Here is a 19989-nt window from a genome sequence, read left to right as displayed (position 1 = left end):
TTTTTTTAATTATTATTTTTTTAATAAATAGATATTAACTTATTTACAATTAGCTTGTAATTCAAGTTAAAGCATTTCTTCCATTGTACCTTAATTGGAAATAACACAAACTCACAAAGCAATGCTTCCTGGAAATCTAAATCGTGGATAAAACAGAAATCTGAGTCAAACATTAGAATCTGCTTATGAAGCCTCTTTTCTGAAAAAAAAAAAAAAAATTTTGTTATTCGTTTTCATTTCGCAGTGAGTCAAATCGTCCTCTCCAGATATCTTCAGCTCTCTCTCACCTGACCCTTATTCCCCTGGATCCGGCCCGTTTTCAGTCTGCACAGCCGCACGCGGCGGCAGAGAGTTTCTCCACCTTGTGCCAGCGGTGCGAGTTGTCGAGGAAGGCCATGTCCTCGTAGTGAGTGGGCCTGCAGCACGGCACGCTGTGCCACGGCTCTCCGGGGGCCGGCTGCGGGAGCCGCCCGCTGAGCAGCAGGTTGCTGAGCGTGAGGTCGTAGTTGGAGCGGGCGCGGGGGCAAGACCCCCCGCAGTACTTGAACAAGACCGTCTCGTCCGAGTCGTAGCCCAGCCCCAGGTCTCGCACCTGCAGCAAGACGGAGCGGAGGCCGCAGTGGGAGTCGGGAGCAGAGCGCCGCGTCCGGACCGGGACTGGCTCATCTCCGGAGGCTTCCCTTTGGATTCCTTCGGTTGTTAGAAATCTGCTTCTTCTGTCCTCGTCTGAAGGCGACGCAGGTTTCTGCTTTTGGCCTGGAAAAGAGAAATTCATCAACCTTTAACAGCACGGTCCGTAACTGATCTGTACTGTCCCTGAATCGATGAGTCACAATGTCCCTACTCACCAATCAGAGACCTCAGCCAGCGGCCTTCTACCTTGCCGACGCAGAACAGAATCACGAGAACCTTTAAAAAGGGTTTCATGGTCACGGGTCTGGTCTTCGTCAAGTTCAGTCCCTCGAAACGAAGCGGAGACGTCTGCGTCCGTCCGTCTAGAAGTGATGCCTTAGATGGAGACGAGTCACGACCTCCGATATATATCCCTCCGGGATGAAGAAGGGGGGGATCGAAGAGATGTAGGGGGGAGACCAGACACTAACCCATTACTTGCCAGCCGTCTTTTTCTCGCTCACCTGAGACTGACGGAGAGCGTAGGAGGGGCAGGCGGGCGCTTGACCCAGAATTTGTCCTGTTGGGATTTTATGCGTTGGTGTAAATCACAAAGTGTTTCCCCCCACAGGTGTTTTTCCAAAGGAAGCCGGCCACTAATGGTATAGGTTCCCAAAAGGTTGATGGTTTTATTATTTAATTTTATTTTTTATTTTTTTTTAAGACATTTTGGAGAGTTTTACAAGAAATATGAACGGTGAATGAATCAATTCAAAGCCATGACAGTTACGCTCGTGAATTAAATATCTTTGAAACAAAAATGTCAAAAAAAAATGACGAGTATAGAAAACGTGAACACAAAAACACATTTGTTAAAAGCCCCTGTGAATTATTGTGGAATTACCTGTGGTAAAAAGTCTGCTTTTTGTCTCTAATCCCAGTCTACATGCTAAATCCAGGGGTCAGAGGAAAGGACATCAAAAGGTCGAGCAATAAAAAAAGAAAGAAGAAGAATCAGAGTTTTATAATTAGAACATGGCCTGGTGCAGGAGGAATTCCTCAATGGGTGACTCCTCTTGAGCTGGTCCATAAATTGAGGGATTTCACCAGCAATGTGTGGCTGACATGTAGAATATGCATTATGCAATGAGTACAGGGCCCAAACGGGCAGCGAGTGGAATTCAGAGATTGAAAGAAAAATGCACATCGGAGCCCCGTCTAAACCATGAAGGCGCAGGGCAAACACCTCAGCTCCTTATTTGGCAAACCAAGTCATTCAGACAGAGAAGAAAGACTGGTTGGTTTATTTTTTATTGTTGTTTTATTCACTGATGACTCAGAAAATGTAGTTTGATGACTCCATGCTCACTGTGGCACCAAACTGGGATATTTTGAACCGTCGATAATTCCTCGGATTATTCCACACACTTCAGTTTCTAGGAGGGTCTTTATGAGATACATGATTGAGAGGTAGACTTTATTTTTGATCTTTTTTACAGACATAAACAAAATGCAGGGAATATTTTTCATTTAATCAGTTAAGTCTTTTTTACACATAGAAAGAAATATGTAAAAAATATGAAATAAACAGACAATTCAAACATTTTATCACTTAGGATGCCATAACATAGCATTTCCTTATTGGTGAATTTGTGAATCTGAACCAAGGGAAGCTAAAACACTAGAGGCGTTTTGGTTAAAACATATTTACAGACAAAGATGTTTTTATCTTAAATTGCAAAATGCATATATATATGTGTGTGTGTGTATTTTCTTTTTTACAGGTTTGGCTCATTCCTGCTCTGAACGTTTTTTACTTACAGAAAACTGCCCTTTTTTTTCTGAGTCTGATTAATCGTTTCATGCCAAAGTTAGGAGAGCTGCTGCTGCTGTCTGTCAATCTGGGAGGATTTATAAGACAAAAATATTGCTCATTCTAGAGTAAAAAACATTATTCGTAAGTCCAAACGATCCAAAATCAGGAGTGGATGTCCCCACAACTTCACCTAATGGCCAGAGAAGCTGCAAGACACACAGGAGTTTCCAGCTGGGCTGAACATGCCTTGCTTCCTTTGGTAAATGTTCAGAAAAATACTGCACATCTACGGCCTGTTAGGAGGTAAACCAGGAGAAGAGCTGAAAAAAGAAATATGGCAACTTGGCTTAGTCGGATCTGAATGCAGTGCAAGCAACATCCCTCAGATGGAGGAAACCTGAACTAAAGATGACTTGGTCACAGCACCACGTTTCAGCGAAAGCCATGCACACATGGACACAACGCCACACAAACAGCAAAATGTGGAATGGATAGAATCAAAAATAAAAGAACAAAGTTCATTTAAAAAATAATGGTACTGTAATGTACAACAATGTTGTATTTTTAAGCACACAATTCCTGGCTTCTGCTAGAATTTGTTTTAGACAAATGCAGCATGTCCAATAAAGCTCTTGCCATATTTATGATTTTTAAACAGGCTCATGGATTTCAACTCCGTTGATGTGATTTACTAAGGAATTATTCCTAAATCCTAAAACAGAACTAGCTACCAAAACTTACCGCAAAGAATTTTAGTGCTTCTTTTCAGGATGATAGTTTTGATCTTGCATATGATAAATGATTGGTTGAAAATGGACCAGGTGTGCAAACAAGTAGAGGATTACTCAAGCTCTCCAATAAAAGTTACTCTTTAGTTTCTTCTCACCTCATCCAAAATCACACATTAGCTCAAGTAGACAATACATCCAAAAGTAGGAACTGGATCTGAGTTTGGAGGTGAACCTTTGATATTCGGTACATTATACTCCTGATCAAAATGCTAAGACCAGATGAAAAATGGTCAGCCACATTGTTTTTTTTTGAGAAGCTGCAATCGGAAGCCAGCTTCAGCGGCCGCTTCGTCCATGACGGTCAGCGTCTGTGACCACGAGAGACGCTAACTGAATCACACATTCTGTCTGAGCGTCCGCACCAAAAATAATAAAGTCAGGAGTAATTTGTAGCATTGTTTTCTAATAAAGTTACTAAGCTTCAGCTGGTTGTAGGTCGCCATCTTTGTTGAGAGTGTAACGCTAACCAATAAATACGTAGAAGTTGGGGGGGAAGCAAGTTATTGTAAGCAACTTTCTGAACTAGGCTGTTCGTTAGCTGGTCAAAAGTTTAAGCCTACAGCATTTAAAACGCAGCTCTGTGCAAAAATGTGGATTTACCGTCATTTTCTGTAATGTATCCAGATGGTGATACATTACTCCGATGGCAAAGGCAACAAAGCTTGCTCTCTTTGAGAGTCGTTCAAAGAGACGGCCATTTTAAACTAAAAGATTTTGATTGTTATGGAACAAACTTGTCAAATGATGGACCCCAGAAATCCATCAAGTCACGAGACGTTAATCTTGTCTCTTGTGCCAACTGCAGCCCCATAACCATCTGTGATGGAAGAAAACACCTTCAAAAGGTCTCGTCTCCTTCAATGGCACAAAATCGTCCAGAGTTTAAATGAGTGTCTAAATGTGGGACATTGAAAGATGGAGGAAAGTTATATATGATTTTTTTAAAATGCAATCTTTATGGTCTTGATGTCTTGCAACATTACCAGCATGACAAGGAGATCGCACTTGAGATGTTTTCTACATGGCACAGTGGAGAAGGGGCAATCCTGATCTTGGGGACTTTTTCCTGCAATGGGACAGTGGAGCTTCAAGTTGTGTTGTCAGGCAAAGCCTGCCTGACAAAGGATTTCCTCTGTAGAAATAACATCACTCTTTTGTTCCCCTCATCTAAATCCATCTGAGAACATTTGGGGTTGGATGACACGGGACGTTTACAAAAATGGACACCTGTTCCAGAAAGTGGATGCCCTCCATGAAGCCATTTGCACCAATCAGAGCAACATTCACAGTGGTAGAATAATGAGACCTCGCTGGAGCTGTCTGGTACGAAAAGTAGTTTAGATGATGTTTGACAGAGTGAGACTATCGTAGAATATTTTGTAAGAAAAAATCAAAGCAAAAAGAGATTATTCGTGGGGTACCTCAGGGTTCTACTATTGAGTTACTTTTATTTAACATCTTGCTCAACATTTTCTATCATTTCCATGCCATTAGCATGCAATATTTAACAAATCAAAATCATTTTGGTCATTCTAACTGATCTAAAAAGAAAAAGAGAAGTTTGATTTAAACTTCAGACAGTAAAAAAAAAAAAAAAGAAATAGATGTAAGTGTTTTTATTTTAGTTGGTGTATACTTCTGGCTTCAGCTTTTCAGAGCCGATCAATTGATCTGCGATCTGGAAACGTATATTAAACTTACATAACATTAAACAAATGTAGTCGTCGCAGTTGTTGCTGCTTTTTCTTCCACTAAAAATGGAAAATAAAGACAAAGTGGCAGAGGACCAGACATATTCACATTCCCAGGGATACAGAAGAATTAAGGCAGAGTGACAGATAAGAAGACAAAGGGAAGCCAGAGGAGGTGATGGGAGAAATACAGTGGAGATAAAGAAATCCCTCTGGATTATAGTCTGAGGGACTGGTCTGGAATTCAGCATAGTCAGAAAAGAGGAATGGGAAGAATGCAGCAAGACTTTCCGGAACTGTCGGAAAGAGAGGAAAGGCTGAAATAGTTGACAGCATTTCGCAGGTTATCAATTATCGACATACTGTCAGCCTTCAGCATAGTCTAGAGGTGTTATGCACTTACAGTAGCACGAGAACAAAGGTTAAATAAAACAACAATAGAAAATCTTGTTCTCTTTTCATCTGTATGCAAACACTGACCTCTCAACTTTTATTTACAAAAGCATAAGCCATCAGCGTGGACAAAGACAAAAGTTATGAAAATCTGATTTATTTGCAGATGTTTTAGGGGAATGTTCTTGAACTTTGCATCGACTGGCGAGGTAGAGTTCAAATATTGTTTCTAATAAATTACTTATTTTATCGCTTATCTTTCCATATTGAAGCTCTAACTGGTTCACTACCATTAAATGCTAACATACATACACACAGAAACCCCCCACAAGCAAAGGAAAAGTTCTCACAAATGTTTAACTCATTTTAGTACCAACTTCATAGCATAGAAAAGATGCAAAATGAATATTATTATTATTTTTTTTTAAGTGAATGTATGTTGCAAATGCTCTGCTTTAACTCTACTGCTCTACTTCACGGACTTAGAAAAGATTTATATTTTTTTCCTCATTGACAATTCATGATATATGAAACTGTATTCATTGTCATATATCCAGTGCATGTGTAATTGTAACTTATTGCTAAGTATTTAGTTTGTGTATTTTAGATAAATATGTGCACTAGTGGGTGTTTTTTAAACCCGATGTGGTCAATTTGTGATTTGCTTCATCAAAAACAAACCTCACCACGTTTGTGCTTGGAGTTGAAAGAGAATGATAATAAAACTGAAGGATAAGCGTAGCTTGCTACGGCAAACCAAATATGTTAGAGCATCAAAAATAAGTATGAATCTTAAAAACAACCACTGGTTTGTCGGTTTTACTGTAAGCAGTCACCTTGTGACTGGTGTTTGTAAGAAACGTCTATATCCGATGCGCTTACTGTAAGGTGTCATGACTTCAGCCGCCATGTTGAAAAGGTTTGCCAGCATTTGGCATGGAGGATGACACAACACCAATTAAAAGGGGTGTGCTGTACATTCCTGACTTGAGCTGGTCGGACAGTCAGCCCATATAGGGGCCGTCTGAGCCGAAAGGGGGCAGGAATGTGGGGAAGCAGTATTTCCAGTAAGTGGAAATATTCACGGAGGACTTAGTCTTGGAATCTCAAACTTGCACGGAGCGACTCCTGTTTACGCTGTAAATCAGCTGGTCAGAGCCGAGACGCCCGACCGTTTGTCACGAAGGCACAAGAGGAGGAATGTGCAGGTTTGTGCTCCAGCTTTCACCGTGGAGCAGGTGATAGTTCAGGGATAAAAATCGCACTCCGGTTGAGGAGAGCGCCGCCAGATGGAGGTCACGGACTGGTGTCACGCTGGCTGTAAATGTCTGCTGGCGTAATGAACTCGGATATTCTGGATGAGAGTTTCACTGCACTAAAGTAGAGGAGTTATACTTATCCACTACTCTTGATGCTTTTCTATCTTTGTGGGTTTCCATTCTAAGAATAGCTAAAAAAAAAAAAACACCCCAGAAGAGTACAAACAGAATTTGGCTTAAAAACACTTAAATAGTAAATGATTATCAGAATCAGAAGAGATGCAGCATAATACTCCCCAACAAAGAATGAAATACAAACATTTTTCAGCCCCATGGCATTTTTAGATTTGCATCTATTGTCAGAAATACTTTAAGAATCTCCTAATGGAGATCATGCCTGCTGCAAATCTGATTCTGTATTACAGAAGAACACGCAATGTAGAATAAGGTTGCTGAGTGTTATGAAGTATCAATGTTCTGCTGCTCTTGGGTTATTGCACACATGGACTCCAGTTGTCTGTACAGCCACAGGTAGAAATGACAATCCTAATTTTCATGTCCACAATGTGGAGTTATTGATTGCAGTCTATGACTTATTATGCTCTCTTTTTCTATGTTAAATACTGACAGAGCCTGATTTATACCTTTAGAAGTGGCTCACATTTACTGCAGCATCTTAAGCTTTATTAGTGTTACTAAGGCAGCAAAAACATTAAGTTTAACATATATTGTGCAGCCATGATGTATTTATATATACATATATAGGAAGAGTAAAAACAAGACATGGTTTAAGTTTAATTTCTTCACTGAAAGGGAAATTCTTGGACATTTTTGCTGATTTTCAAGATCATCTTATTGGCTAGAATAGTAAGAATATATAAATTTGATGTACTGGTATTTCTGAGAAAGCAAAAAAAAAAAAAAAAAAGTGGCTCTCAGTACCAAAAGATAAGCTTACATAAAGAACCTGAAGAAAGAAACACACAAGCCAGAATTTAGTCAACTACTTTTAATTCTTTTCAGAGAGAAACAGGGACACAGAAGTAGAAAGACATTTGTATCCCACAGTAGCAGAAGGAATAAGGTCCAGCCTCATTTCCCTCTGAACACCAGGTGGATACGGAGAGCATGCAACATATGAGATATGAAACTGTGTCAAATCTTTCACATCTTCTCTCAATGAAAGTGCATCATGAACTTAAACCCCCCAAACTCTCCTTCTGTTCTGACAGTGCTGACATGCATACTGTCACTGAAGCCTACACTGATAAAGGAGGGTTCATTACATTTGTGAGTCCATGAGGCTCACACAACAAAGACGTGTCCTGCAAGAGGGACACCAACACAACGGAACCGGGCTGCTCTGTTTTGTCTTGGCAGAGCCCACGCTTCGGGTCAGGTTGCTTTTCACACGCCACCCTCTTCCCTTCTCTGTAGCCGCTCAGTCTGGACGCGATGGACCTCTTTGGTCTGCTCTTCTTCGGCTTCCTGCCCTCCGGGTCGTGGACCACACTGTGACGCTGGAGGCTCTGCTTCATGGTGAACGCTCTCCCGCAGCCGTCATGCGTGCAGACGAAAGGGCGCAGGTTCTCGTGGAAGGAGCCGACGTGGCTCTGCAGGTTGAACATGGTGGTGTAGGAGCGGTCACAGCCCTCTCTGGGGCACTTGTAGACGACCCGGGAGTCGGCGTGGACACGCTGGTGCTGCTGGAGGAACCATGAGTCCCTGAACACCTTGCTGCAGTGCTCGCACGTCAGGACAACCCTGTGCTGCTCCTTCCTGTGCTTCAGTAAGTCCGTCCATGTCTTCCCTGTGAACGGACAGCCCTCCTCCGTGCACGGGTAACCTCTGTGGACCTTCTCGTGCCGCTTCAGCTTACTGGGGGTGGAGAATCTCATCTGGCAGCCATCGTGGGCGCACTGGTAGGGTGGCAGCTGCGTATGCTGCTCGCACATGTGGGCCTTCAGCTGCTTGTTCTTCTTGAACTCCTGGCCGCAGCCCTGGAACGTGCAGACGTATTTCTTCTGCTCGAGAGCGTGCGCGCGGCTGACGTGTCTGCTCCGGTTGGTGCTCGTGGTGAAAGCCTCCGCGCAGCCCTCCACGGAGCAGCGGAAGGGCTTCTCCCCGCTGTGGACGAGCTCGTGCCGGGCCAGGTGGAAAGGCGTGCAGAAGGACTTTCGGCAGCCCTCGTGTTGACACGAGTGTGGCCGAAGTCCCGTGTGTTTACACAAGTGGGCGTCCAGTTTCCACTGTCTGTTGTAAGCAGCCGGGCAGTCCGGAAAAGAGCAGAAGAAGCGCTTGTGCGATTCTGTTTTGGTTTCCATTTTCAAGTAACAGAAGACGCCGGGACCGGATACACGCTTCACTGTCGGACGGCAATATTTCCGGCTAAATTCGACGCAACATCCGACGGGGCACGGAAATTACGTAGGACTCTGACGTTTGTTGTTTTGGGTTTTTTTTTTAGCTGTGCTGCTAAAACACAACTTGTAAGTATACTTTAATGTCTCAGTAGTACCATTATTCTCAGTATGAGTTTACGTAAACACCAAAACCTACTTAGTGATACTCTTAAGTTATTCTATGTTTATCTGACCTTTATATTTGCGTGCAAATAATACGCACGTTACGAAACTAGCTAACTGCTGCTAACGTTGGCTTACTTTTACCTGGTTCTTAGATATTAAAGGTAAAATCAGCTCCGATGGACCCTTAAAACTGGTTTCACTGAACGCTATGCAGCTCTGGTGTTAGAGAGTGCGTGGAAACCCGCATGTCAGGGCTGATTGAGAGTCTTTGGTGGTGGTATTACAAACAGATATTTTAGTTAAAAAAATAACACCTTTAATATGGATCTAGGTTTATATGAAACGGGCTGTGGTGTTAATACCATGACCTGGGAAATGCTTCACAGTTATAGGCTGAAAAGCCAAAAAAGCCTCAACTTCATTTAAAAGCCTACTTATAAACTGAGCATGACTTTTTGTGTGTAACACAATATACCTATTTTATGTTTAAAGGAGCAAAGTGCTGATCTCCAGCTGTCACTATGGTAAGATGAATTGTTTATAATTCGCTTGTATCTGTATTGATCCATTTGATAAAATCGCTAAAAAAAAAACCCTCACTTAGAATAAAACATTTCATCTTAATGAAAAATAAATGAAGATGCTGAACTTGACAATGTCAAGTTGACATTGTTTTTTTTTCTTCTAAGTCTCTGTAAAGTTTACCATGTGTTAAAGTCTGTACTTTATCTGCTATCTTCTAAATTTTTGCGTCTTTAAATAATGAGATAAGATGCTGTCTATTCAATTTTTTTTAGAGCTTTGTCTGTTTCAGTGTGAAATTTGCTCTCCTTTATTGACCCGCTTGTTCCCCGACAGGGTGAAAGAAAAGGAACCAACAAATACTACCCTCCGGATTTCGATCCTGCCAAGGTGAACGTCTGACCTGCCAGTTGTCGTCCAGACGTTTTAGTGTTGTTCACTTACCTCTTTTGCCGTTCTTTGTTTTTAGCATGGCTCCCTCAATGGCTACCATAAAACTCATGCCCTGCGGGAGAGGGCGAGGAAACTGTCCCAGGGCATCCTCATTATCAGGTCAGTGCATCAGCAAAAAAGTGAATTGATGTTGCAAATACTAAAGGACTTTCTTCCTTTAGTATTTGCTGATATGGTCAAGATTGGGATTACTTTTTAGAGCCTTGTAGAAAAATTACTTTTGCCCAAGCAACTCAAAAATAAAACAATAAAAATAGAGTAAAAGTAATTACTAGAAAGTTCTAGGTAGAATCAGCCATATCATTAGTTACCAACAGCCGTAGCAGTGAACTCTTGAGCCAGCCATGATGAGTGAAGGGAGGTGATGTTACTGTCTGGGTTGCTCTGTGCCTGCCTCCAGCAGAGCCTCTCACTTTGCCCGACTGTTTTTGTCTGTCAAGGTTTGAAATGCCCTATAACATCTGGTGTGACGGCTGCAAGAATCACATTGGCATGGGTAAGCAACAGTGGAAAAACTAACGCACAGTTATTCAGTCAAGCGAACCATCTTTTTGTTTTTAAAACCCAAGCGATGTGTTTTGCACAGGCGTGCGTTACAATGCCGAGAAGAAGAAAGTGGGGAACTACTACACCACGCCAATCTACAGGTAAAAACAAAAAGCACCAGGCACACTTTATAAAGTTTATTTTGACAAAAAAAAAGTTTTTAAATAATAAAAAAAAAAATGCTTCTTTCTGTTCTCACATGTAGGTTTAGGATGAAGTGTCATCTGTGCGTCAACTACATCGAGATGCAGACGGATCCTGCGACTTGCGACTACGTGATCGTGAGCGGAGCGAGCAGGAAGGAGGAGCGCTGGGACATGGCTGAAAACGAACAGATCCTCACCACAGGTAGAAGATTTGTCTTCACCTATAGTTTTTGCTCCCATTGTTGCCTGTATGTGCGTGTTTTGCCCCGTTGTGATCGGTCCATTCTCCTCTTGGAGCAGAACGGGAAGAGAAGGAAAAGCTGGAGACGGACGCCATGTACAAACTGGATCACAGCGGGAAAGATAAAGAGAAGCTCACAAAGGCTCTGCCTTCTCTGTCTGAAATCCAGGACTATCAGGCAGGCTGGAAGGATGACTTCCATCTCAACAGCTCCCTCCGCAGGAAGTTCAGAGTAAGACGTTAGCTCTTTTATTTTCTCCTTAAACTAAATGCAAAAGATGTTAAGGATGAAAAAGTTAATTATTTTCAGAAAAAAGATTGCTTGTACATATAAAAGCATTGCAGATCTACTTCTGTTTAACCTGAGTCCTATAGTCATTTCTGATTCATATTTTCATAATGATCAGCTGGTTTAGTCTGCAGAAGTAAATTTTGTTCCATAAAAGATTCAGAATATTATTTCTTTCCTGTCGTAAAACTCTCTGACGTTTAAGATGAAGTTAATAACTGAAGCTGTTGTTTTTCATGAAGTCATGACATTTAACTGAATTATTTATTCATCTGGTGAGCAATCATAAGGTAAACTTTGGCAAAGTCATTTTTTAAGTGTTTCCTATCAAACTTTCATATGTAGTTTATTTAAAGATACATCAGTTTTGCTTTTTTCTCCCTGTATCAATAATTGGCACAAGAACTCTGGAATTATTATAAAGCTAAATTTGATTTCCCATAAGTGTTTTTTTTTTTTTTTTTTTAGGTGTGTTGCATTTTAAAATAAGATTTTTATTTATTTGACAATTCAGGTAGAGAAGAAAGTTCTGGCCGAACAGGAGGAGAAAGATAACGCTGTAAAGATGAGGGCAAACTTATCCATACCGCTACTGCCAGAGAAAGAGGAGGACAAAAAACTGGCAGGGCTGCTAACGTACCAAACACCCGACTGTAAGTGCCCACATACAGAAATATGCTCTCTCTCTTTAAATAATTCACAGATGTGTTTATAATTTATTTGACATCTTTTGTTTAAAGCTTAAATTACCTGCTTAGCTAAATTAATTTTATGATAACATGATAAACATCCTCATACATGTTATGCATCCAAAACTAGAACTTATTGTTCACCAAGTAAAAAGATACATCCACCTCTTTTCCAAAGCCATGACATCGTCATCTGGTTTATTCATAATTTCTTAGCTAATAGTAATCATTCGCTGTATGAGCTACTGATTTTGAAGACATTAATAAATAAATCTGACATATTTTTTTGTACATTATCGTGCCATTTAGCAAATAGAAATAATTTTGGTACATTTCAAGTGTATTACAAGGCACTTTTTTATTAGTCCATGCAATATGTCCTAGAAACATTCACAGAAAACAGTAAAGAAACAAACCTAATGCATAATTTTGATGCAGTTTTATAACTATACATAAAGCTTTTTGGTTCCCGTGTATAAAAAATGGATGTGAGCTAATGGGTAAAATTTATTTTGTATTTTTTTTTGAAAGCTTATGAGGACAAATGGCACAGCAAGCGGAAAGAGATCGCCTCTCGTTCGTGGTTCAGTGCCTCCTCCTCTCCAGCGGGGGGCGCTGCAGGCAGCCTGCTCCATAAGTTAAGCCGCCAGGGGAAAGAAGCAGCTGTGGCCAAAGCCCTGGGTTCCTCCCAGAGCCCGTTGATTCGCAGACGCTCCAACGGATCTGGAGCTAAAACCGAACAGTGCGCCACCAGAACCCAGGGAACGTCTCAGCAGGAAGTCCATACATGTGAAGAAGAACCGCTAACCCAGACAGAAAAACCTCAAAGGGTTGGATCTCCACTAAGACTAGAGAAAAATCACACTAAATCCACTGAGCTGGTTGCCAAAATTGCAAAGGAAACAGATCGAAGAGTGATTGACAGCGTGGACTGTGGGACGGAGAAAGAAGAAAATAAAAGTTCTGTAGGAATCACATCACTGGTTGCCGACTACAGCGACTCAGATTCTGACTCTTGACTTCGATGTCGCCTAATCCCCTAAATGCTGCTTTTTCTGACTCCAAAAAAAATCTAACTGCTTATAAGAATTGAGTCAATCTGTTGTAGCATGTTGCAAAAGAAATACTAGTGTTTTGAGAAACAGTACGCTCTGGAATTCTACTTTAAATATTTGTTGTTGTCAGCTGAATGCATTTGTCATCGCCTCATTACATGTATCATTAAAATATTGTTCACTTTGGTTTCTCTCCTTGAAGTGAGGTCTGGCCGTTTTCTCTCTTTTTAAAACTGGCATAAATTTGTTTCGCCATTTTAATTTTTGTTGTTTTATTGTTTTGTTTTATTTTAGGGCTATTAATGTTTAAAATGATTTTGTGAATTTGAACTTTGCTGTAATTTTACAGCCAGCAGATACGTTTTCTCATGATAATTATGTTTTCTAGCAATTTCAATAGTTTAGATGAGCTATGGATGAAATATGGGGTCATCAGCTGTTTAAATGGTAAGAAACAAGATGTATAATCTGATAAAATTATTTGTAGGTGTTCAGAGGGCGCTAGCAGAGCTAAATTTTACTTTTAAGACTAAAATATCTTCAGAATCTGAAGTTGTTGTTTTATCTCAGCACAATAACAATTAATGTGGCCTTTTAATATAAAAATCCCCTAATGATTAAGTACCATTTCTAAGAAAAAACCCATGCTGTTGGTAGAGGGAGAGTCATTTAGAACAGTAAGATTAAGAGTGTTTCTGTTGTTGTTTTTTTCTTCTTTTCCAGTAACAAACGAGACACTTTCATTTTCAGCCTGTCCTGTGACACATAAACCAACAGAAAGAGTTGTGTTTAAACATGATGAAGATGTTCAGGTATGAGTCATTTGCGTTTCCCTTGTTTTGTTTTGTAAGCCACTGGGTGTGTCGATAGAGAAACTAATCCGTTAAAATAATAAGTATTTTGTAATCTCTGAAATTTCTCTGCCCCACAGTGGACCTCCGACCCTTTGGCCAAGCTCAAAGGCTGCTCCTGGTTTGTTTTTCCTGTTTGCTCACAATCGATTGGACTCCCATGAACCGCATCATCTCCATGACTGTATATTTGATCCCAGCCCACGGAAACCTCAGAGACGATCAACATGTTTCCGTGGAAGCTGCAAAACATTTTATTCCTCCTCCTGTTCTGTAATTCTGATGGACAGTTTTTTGGTAGTAGCAGAAGACGGTGAGATTTGTATTCCATAGAAATTTCTGCTGTTCATATCATCAAAATTTGAATAGCTAACCAAAGTTTTGTGTGTTGCAGCCCCTGGCCTAACAGGTACAGTGTGTGTGAAGATACTAAGCTGTGTGAATGGTTGCAACATTGACTTCTAAAAGCTTCAGGTAATATTTCTGATCATTATCTCCAGAGGTATGTCGTTTGAAAGATACGTGGAGCTCCATAAGTAAGTAATTAAAGATAGTATTATTGTAACACAAAATCTGTAATGTCTGTACCATTATTATTACAATAAAAATATTAAAAACACTATGACCGATACGGCTATGTTTCCAATATCTGATTAGTATTCACGTTAGACCAGCCTCTTCCAGTTAAAAAGAGTTGCTTAATTCTTCAAAGTACTACAGGGTAGACCATATTGTTTGACGTATTAATAACAATTTTTTTATACCTTTTTGTACCACATTTGTACAGTACAACGTGTTCAATTTTTTCCCCCATCATTCAATTTTGTCATGCCTGAAATGACTCATTGTCCCATTTATTTGCAGTGTACCAAATGCAAAGAAAACCATCGATTCTTCACCGAGGTACTGTTGCATTAGAGTAAACAACCCAACAAATGAATACGTTTGTAACGCTAACACGATTCTGAATCGTATCTCTTGATTCTAATTCAAACGTTCTAATGTTTTGACCAAACCGAATGGGAAAAATCTTTACAACGATTTCGGTATTCACAGTTGTAGTACGGTTAATTTTAAGACCTTAGAATCCCATCAAACAGTTTATATATTTCTGTACTAAAAAAAAAAAAGAAAAATAGGGCTGGAATATTCATTGCAAATAGAGTAATGCGCCATGTAGCCAAAAAGTACAGGTCATTTGTCTTCAACAGAGAAAATCTGCTCAACCCGGTGGTGGAGGTTCTAGAGCTACTTAACATGGTCTAGCATGTTTTTGTTGTTTTTTTTTATGTTAAAAGTTACAAAAATTGAAGGTGCACGCAGGGCCGTGCAGAGACCTATGGAGGGGCAGGGGCTCAAATTTAAAAAAGGGGCACATTGAACAAAAACTCAGTACAACAATGTAGCAACAACCCATATTAATCAAGAATCTAATTGGATTCTACTATATCATTTTTCATCATCCTGGGGGCCAGAGCACTTTAGGGAGAAAGTAGGAAAAAATAAACCGGAAAAGCTATCTGCTTGCTGTCTACTGATGTGAGAGAAACGTCTTTTACGCACACAATCAACTCTGTGGATTTAGGAAAAAGTTGGTACTGTGGGGTGCGCGTGTGGAGTGGGGATCAGTGGAAATGTTTCCCCCCTTAGAGGATGTTTTGGCCAGTGACGTCAGTAACGTTACTTTTTTCAGTAACCAGTAATCTAACGCGTTGCTATTTCAAATCCAGTAGTCAGACTACAGTTACTTATCAAAATCACTGTGCGTTACTATCTTCTTTAGTTATTTAATCGTATTTCCTCGACGCGTCTTGTGGAGTGACCGACGTCTCTATGCGACAGAAATGTAAACAATGGAGGGAGATGCGCATTTTGTTGGTGGAAAAACTGGAACTATTTTGAGTTTCTGTCGCCGAGTCCGATTATTATAAGCGGCTTTGGGCTTCATTTTTTTTTAAAGTCGTTTGAAAATTTAACGAGTTGCTGGTTGCGCCTTTTTGGGCTCGTTTTTGAACGTGAAGTTACTCATTTGGGCTTGGAAATAAGCAGAGACTCATAATAAATCCCAGAATTTGTCCGTCATTAAGGTAGTTTTAGTCAGTCTCTCCCTGTCCATCATTTCCCGGATGATCCGTCCCGCTGTGTCTTTGTTGATGTCAAGTTAATATATTACCTCTGAATGACGTCCAGCTTCGCGTTGCGCTCCAGATAACTGCAAACATCGAGACCAATATGAACAGCGCAATAAACATGACAACAGCCACGAATGAACGTGTCCGGAGTTTCCAATAGTTATAATGGCAACTTAACATCATTATAATTATTAATATTAAGATAAGTGTCACAAATCTGTGCAGCCATCTGAGCTGTGGAGCTGCAGGAGGAGCTCTGTGCTGTGACACCAAACGCAGAACCTGGAGGCTGAATCCTTCTTAGAGTTTTCCAGACAACAGAGGACCACACAAATTACTCACGTTTTTTATTTTTTGTACTGTTTTTTTGTAAGATCTCCTCTTCAGTTCAACCTTATCAGTGGAGACACATTGTTGATGTTACCATTATAAAATAGCTTACAATTAAGTATTAGCAAAGATCAATGTGATTTTCACAGGAGGTGGAGCGTTGTTGTTAGCAGCTACTGAAAGTAACTAAACAGTAACTTTTAATGTAACTTAGTTACTTTCCAAGTCAGTAGTCAGTAATATATCTAAGTTACTTTTTCAAGGAGTAATCAGTAGTCCGATTAAAGTTACTTTTTCAAAGTAACTATGCCATCACTGGTTTTGGCCAGAGCGGGGCTGAAGGTGGAGTTTAACCCCCACCCACCACCTTCGGGTAGCAGGCATTGTGCTCCTTGGAGGGGGGCTCACCCTTTCATACTTTGAAAACCCCTGTACTATATCATTGCCATCATCCGGGGAAATGCAAAGTAAATATAATCTATATTTTCCCCAACAGGTATAAAGTTTCTGTTTCTGCTGCTGACAATACTGGAGGGCTGAGCTGATCTGAGACTGTAGATGTTAAACAGACCAGAGGAGAGAAGGTCAAAGGTTATAAAGTTATGACATAAGCTAATTTGCTGCCATTTTACTAATTAAGCCCTAATAATATCTATTTAACCTCTAGAACAACCTGGATGCAGAATGATTTATAGATCCAAAAACCTCAAAGGGGTTTGATGTTAGCAACTCTGAGACCTAGAATTATAAGACTGGAATAGCAACGCAAAGAAAACTCAGTAGCTGCTGGTAGGGACCATTCAGGGGCCTCCAGACTTTCAGGGGCCTCCAGACACTCAGGGGCCCCTAGAAATTGTAACACAGACCATAGATCTAAACCTGTAGCATCATTTATAGAGAATGACAATGTTACTAAATTTTATTTAATGCATTCAGCTGAGAAAAATAAAAAGTACATTTAGGATTTAATTAGGACGTTTACTTTGTAAAAGTTTAAAGAATCATCTTGATAGTTTGATTGTTGTTACCATGGCTACAATATGATGTAATATTTGTCTTTGAATTAGGTTTGTTCACAAATACATCACAGCAAATAACCAATAATCAGTGATTGATTTTAAACTTGGCCAATAAACCTGGTCTCCCTCTCACAGATTCACCTTATTGATATTTAAACATGTTAGTGATGCTGAGGTTCTTAGTAAGACGGTTCTGGAGGGAGGGGGGTTCTGTCTAAGGCCCCATTTTACCTTGGACCGGCTCTGCATGAGCAGCTGCTGCGATGCACATCTCTGGAATCTTCCTGGAATCAACCTGGAATCTACCTGGAATCTACCTGGAATCCCCCGGTGGCCCCTGTCAGTCCGCCGATGTTTGGAGACATTTTGATTCATTTCATTGTGGCATGTTTGGCTTTTTGCTGCGATTCTATTTATTGCTGCAATATTTTCTCTGAGATTCGCCCCAAATGCTCTGGGCCGAATCTTCCTTTAACACTTGAGGTTCTGCAATAACTTCTACAGCCGCGAACCTCCAGCCCAGATCCCGTCAGCAGCGGCTTTAAACCGCCTGGTAGAAACGTTAAGGAGAAGCAGAGCAAAACAGTACCGGGTGGTGGTACCGGATGGTGGTACCGGGTGGTGGTACCGGATGGTGGTACCGGGTGGTGGTACCGGATGGTGGTACCGGGTGGTGGTACCGGGTGGTGGTACCGGGTGGTGGTACCGGATGGTGGTACCGGGTGGTGGTACCGGGTGGTGGTACCGGGTGGTGGTACCGGATGGTGGTACCGGGTGGTGGTACCGGGTGGTGGTACCGGGTGGTGGTACCGCGTGGTGGTACCGGGTGGTGGTACCGGGTGGTGGTGGTACCGGGTGGTACCGGGTGGTAGTACCGGGTGGTGGTACCGGGTCTTTGAGCTGCGTTGTGATTTGCGGTGGACCGACTCAAGCTGCCTGTAGTGAACTGGGCTTTTAGCAGAATGATGAAGTTAAAGTCAGAAGTTTTCTCTGCAGCTGAATCATTTCTCTGTTTAGGGGCAAGGCGGATTTTGTCCCGTTATTGCAACGACGATTTTAAAAATATACAGATTTTTTAACGTCATCATCAGACCTACGTTTTTATTCACAAACCAATGTATAAAAAATATTCTTGCCCATAATTTGATAGTTAGAGGACACAGATCCGCCCCCCTCCTCCTCCTAATGGACCCGCTGTGTGAACAACATGGAGGCTCTGAGAGTTTTTATTAGACTGAGGGCAGCATGACTAGTTTATTTTGCTAACTTATATTTAGCTAAATATTATTGATGAGGGGCACAAACAGGCCTTCTGACATACAGATTAAAAATAAAAAATAATTAAAAAAATTTTTTGAAAAAAAAGAATTCAAAAAGGGCACAAGGGGCATCACGGAGAAAAGGGCAAGGGCTCAAGCCCCCTTCGACCCCCCCCCCGCCCCCCTCTGCACGTGCCTACATATATACACACGTGTATATATATATATGTAAAAAAAAAATTTTTCCCTTCTCACCCATCGCGGGTGGTGATTCTTCTTCCTCTTAGCTCGGGTCCTCTACCAGAGGCCTGGGAGCTTGAGGGTTCTGCGCAGTATCTTGGCTGTGCCTAGGACTGCACATTTCTGGACTGAGATGTCTGATGTTGTTCCTGGGATCTGTTGTAGCCACTGTTCCAGTTTGGGGGTGACTGCCCCGAGGGTCCCGATGACCACAGGCACCACTGTGGTCTTCACCTTCCAGGCCCTCTCCAGTTCCTCCCTTAGGCCCTGGTATTTCTCTAGTTTCTCATGCTCCTTTTTCCTGATGTTGCAGTCACTTGGTATTGCCACATCCACCACAACGGCTTTCCTCTGTTGTTTATCAACTACGATAATGTCTGGTTGGTTCGCCCTCACCATTTTGTCTGTCTGGATCTGGAAGTCCCACAGGATCTTAGCTCGGTCATTCTCCACTACCTTCGGGGGTGTTTCCCACTTTGATCTTGGGGGTTCCAGTCCATATTCTGCACAGATGTTTCTGTACACTATGCCTGCCACTTGGTTGTGTCGTTCCATGTATTCTTTCCCTGCCAGTACCTTGCACCCTGCTGTTATGTGTTGGACTGTCTCAGGGGCCTCCTTGCACAACCTACACCTTGGGTCTTGTCTGGTGTGGTAGATCTGGGCCTCAATTGCTCTGGTGTTTAGGGCCTGTTCCTGGGCGGCCATGATGAGGGCCTCTGTGCTGTCCTTCAGTCCAGCTTTTTCCAGCCATTGGTAGGACTTTCTGATGTCAGCCACTTCGGTTATTTGCCGGTGGTACATCCCATGCAGGGGCTTGTCCTCCCATGATGGTTCCTCCGGCACCTCAGGTTCTGTTCCCCATTGTTTGAGACATTCACTGAGCACATTGTCTGTTGAGGCTTTGTCCCTGATGTATCTATGGATCTTGGATGTCTCGTCTTGGACAGTGGTTCTCACACTCACTAGTCCTCTGCCTCCTTCTTTGCGGTTCGTGTATAGTCTCAGTGTGCTGGATTTGGGGTGGAACCCTCCGTGCATTGTTAGTAGTTTCCGGGTCTTAACATCTGTGGCCTGTATCTCCTCCTTTGGCCAGCTAATTATTCCTGCAGGGTACCTGATTACTG

At 41.6% G+C, this 19989-nt stretch overlaps 4 protein-coding genes across 5 annotated transcripts in view; 2 read left to right on the top strand and 2 right to left on the bottom strand.

Moving 5' to 3' along the window:
- Window positions 1–11: 11 nt before the first annotated feature.
- On the bottom strand, window positions 12–3445 carry LOC122830432 (persephin). Its single transcript, XM_044115775.1, has 2 exons — window positions 849–3445; window positions 12–756 (listed from the first exon to the last, which is right to left on the bottom strand). Exons 1-2 carry the CDS (start codon window positions 925–927, stop codon window positions 320–322), a joined length of 516 nt encoding a protein of 171 aa, XP_043971710.1. The 5' UTR covers window positions 928–3445; the 3' UTR covers window positions 12–319.
- A 4111-nt stretch (window positions 3446–7556) lies between these two features.
- LOC122830430 (transcription factor IIIA-like) lies at window positions 7557–8886 on the bottom strand. The gene has a single exon (XM_044115773.1). It carries the CDS (start codon window positions 8884–8886, stop codon window positions 7822–7824), a length of 1065 nt encoding a protein of 354 aa, XP_043971708.1. The 3' UTR covers window positions 7557–7821.
- Window positions 8887–8927: 41 nt separating this feature from the next.
- yju2b (YJU2 splicing factor homolog B) lies at window positions 8928–13232 on the top strand. Its single transcript, XM_044115771.1, has 10 exons — window positions 8928–9051; window positions 9583–9614; window positions 9949–10002; window positions 10082–10164; window positions 10506–10561; window positions 10652–10712; window positions 10817–10959; window positions 11058–11230; window positions 11802–11940; window positions 12508–13232. Exons 2-10 carry the CDS (start codon window positions 9612–9614, stop codon window positions 12993–12995), a joined length of 1200 nt encoding a protein of 399 aa, XP_043971706.1. The 5' UTR covers window positions 8928–9051; window positions 9583–9611; the 3' UTR covers window positions 12996–13232.
- Window positions 13233–13875: 643 nt separating this feature from the next.
- The window catches only part of LOC122830426 (complement C3-like), a 33822-nt gene continuing 27708 nt past the window's right edge, over window positions 13876–19989 (top strand). The window contains exons 1-4 of one of the 2 annotated variants that reach the window (XR_006370522.1): window positions 13876–14195; window positions 14277–14291; window positions 14383–14418; window positions 14747–14785. Coding sequence is in view for 1 of the 2 variants with exons in the window: in XM_044115767.1 (XP_043971702.1) it covers window positions 14110–14195; window positions 14277–14291; window positions 14383–14418; window positions 14747–14785 (176 nt within the window). In the remaining variant the exon portion in view is untranslated. The remainder of the gene's footprint in view (window positions 14196–14276; window positions 14292–14382; window positions 14419–14746; window positions 14786–19989) is intronic. The other variant, XM_044115767.1, reaches the window with a different exon arrangement.

Source organism: Gambusia affinis, linkage group LG04, assembly GCF_019740435.1.
Source record: "Gambusia affinis linkage group LG04, SWU_Gaff_1.0, whole genome shotgun sequence".
Lineage (NCBI taxonomy): Eukaryota > Metazoa > Chordata > Actinopteri > Cyprinodontiformes > Poeciliidae > Gambusia > Gambusia affinis.
The sequence above is the reverse complement of the archived record's forward strand: the minus strand, read 5'-3'. Positions and strand labels throughout refer to the sequence as shown.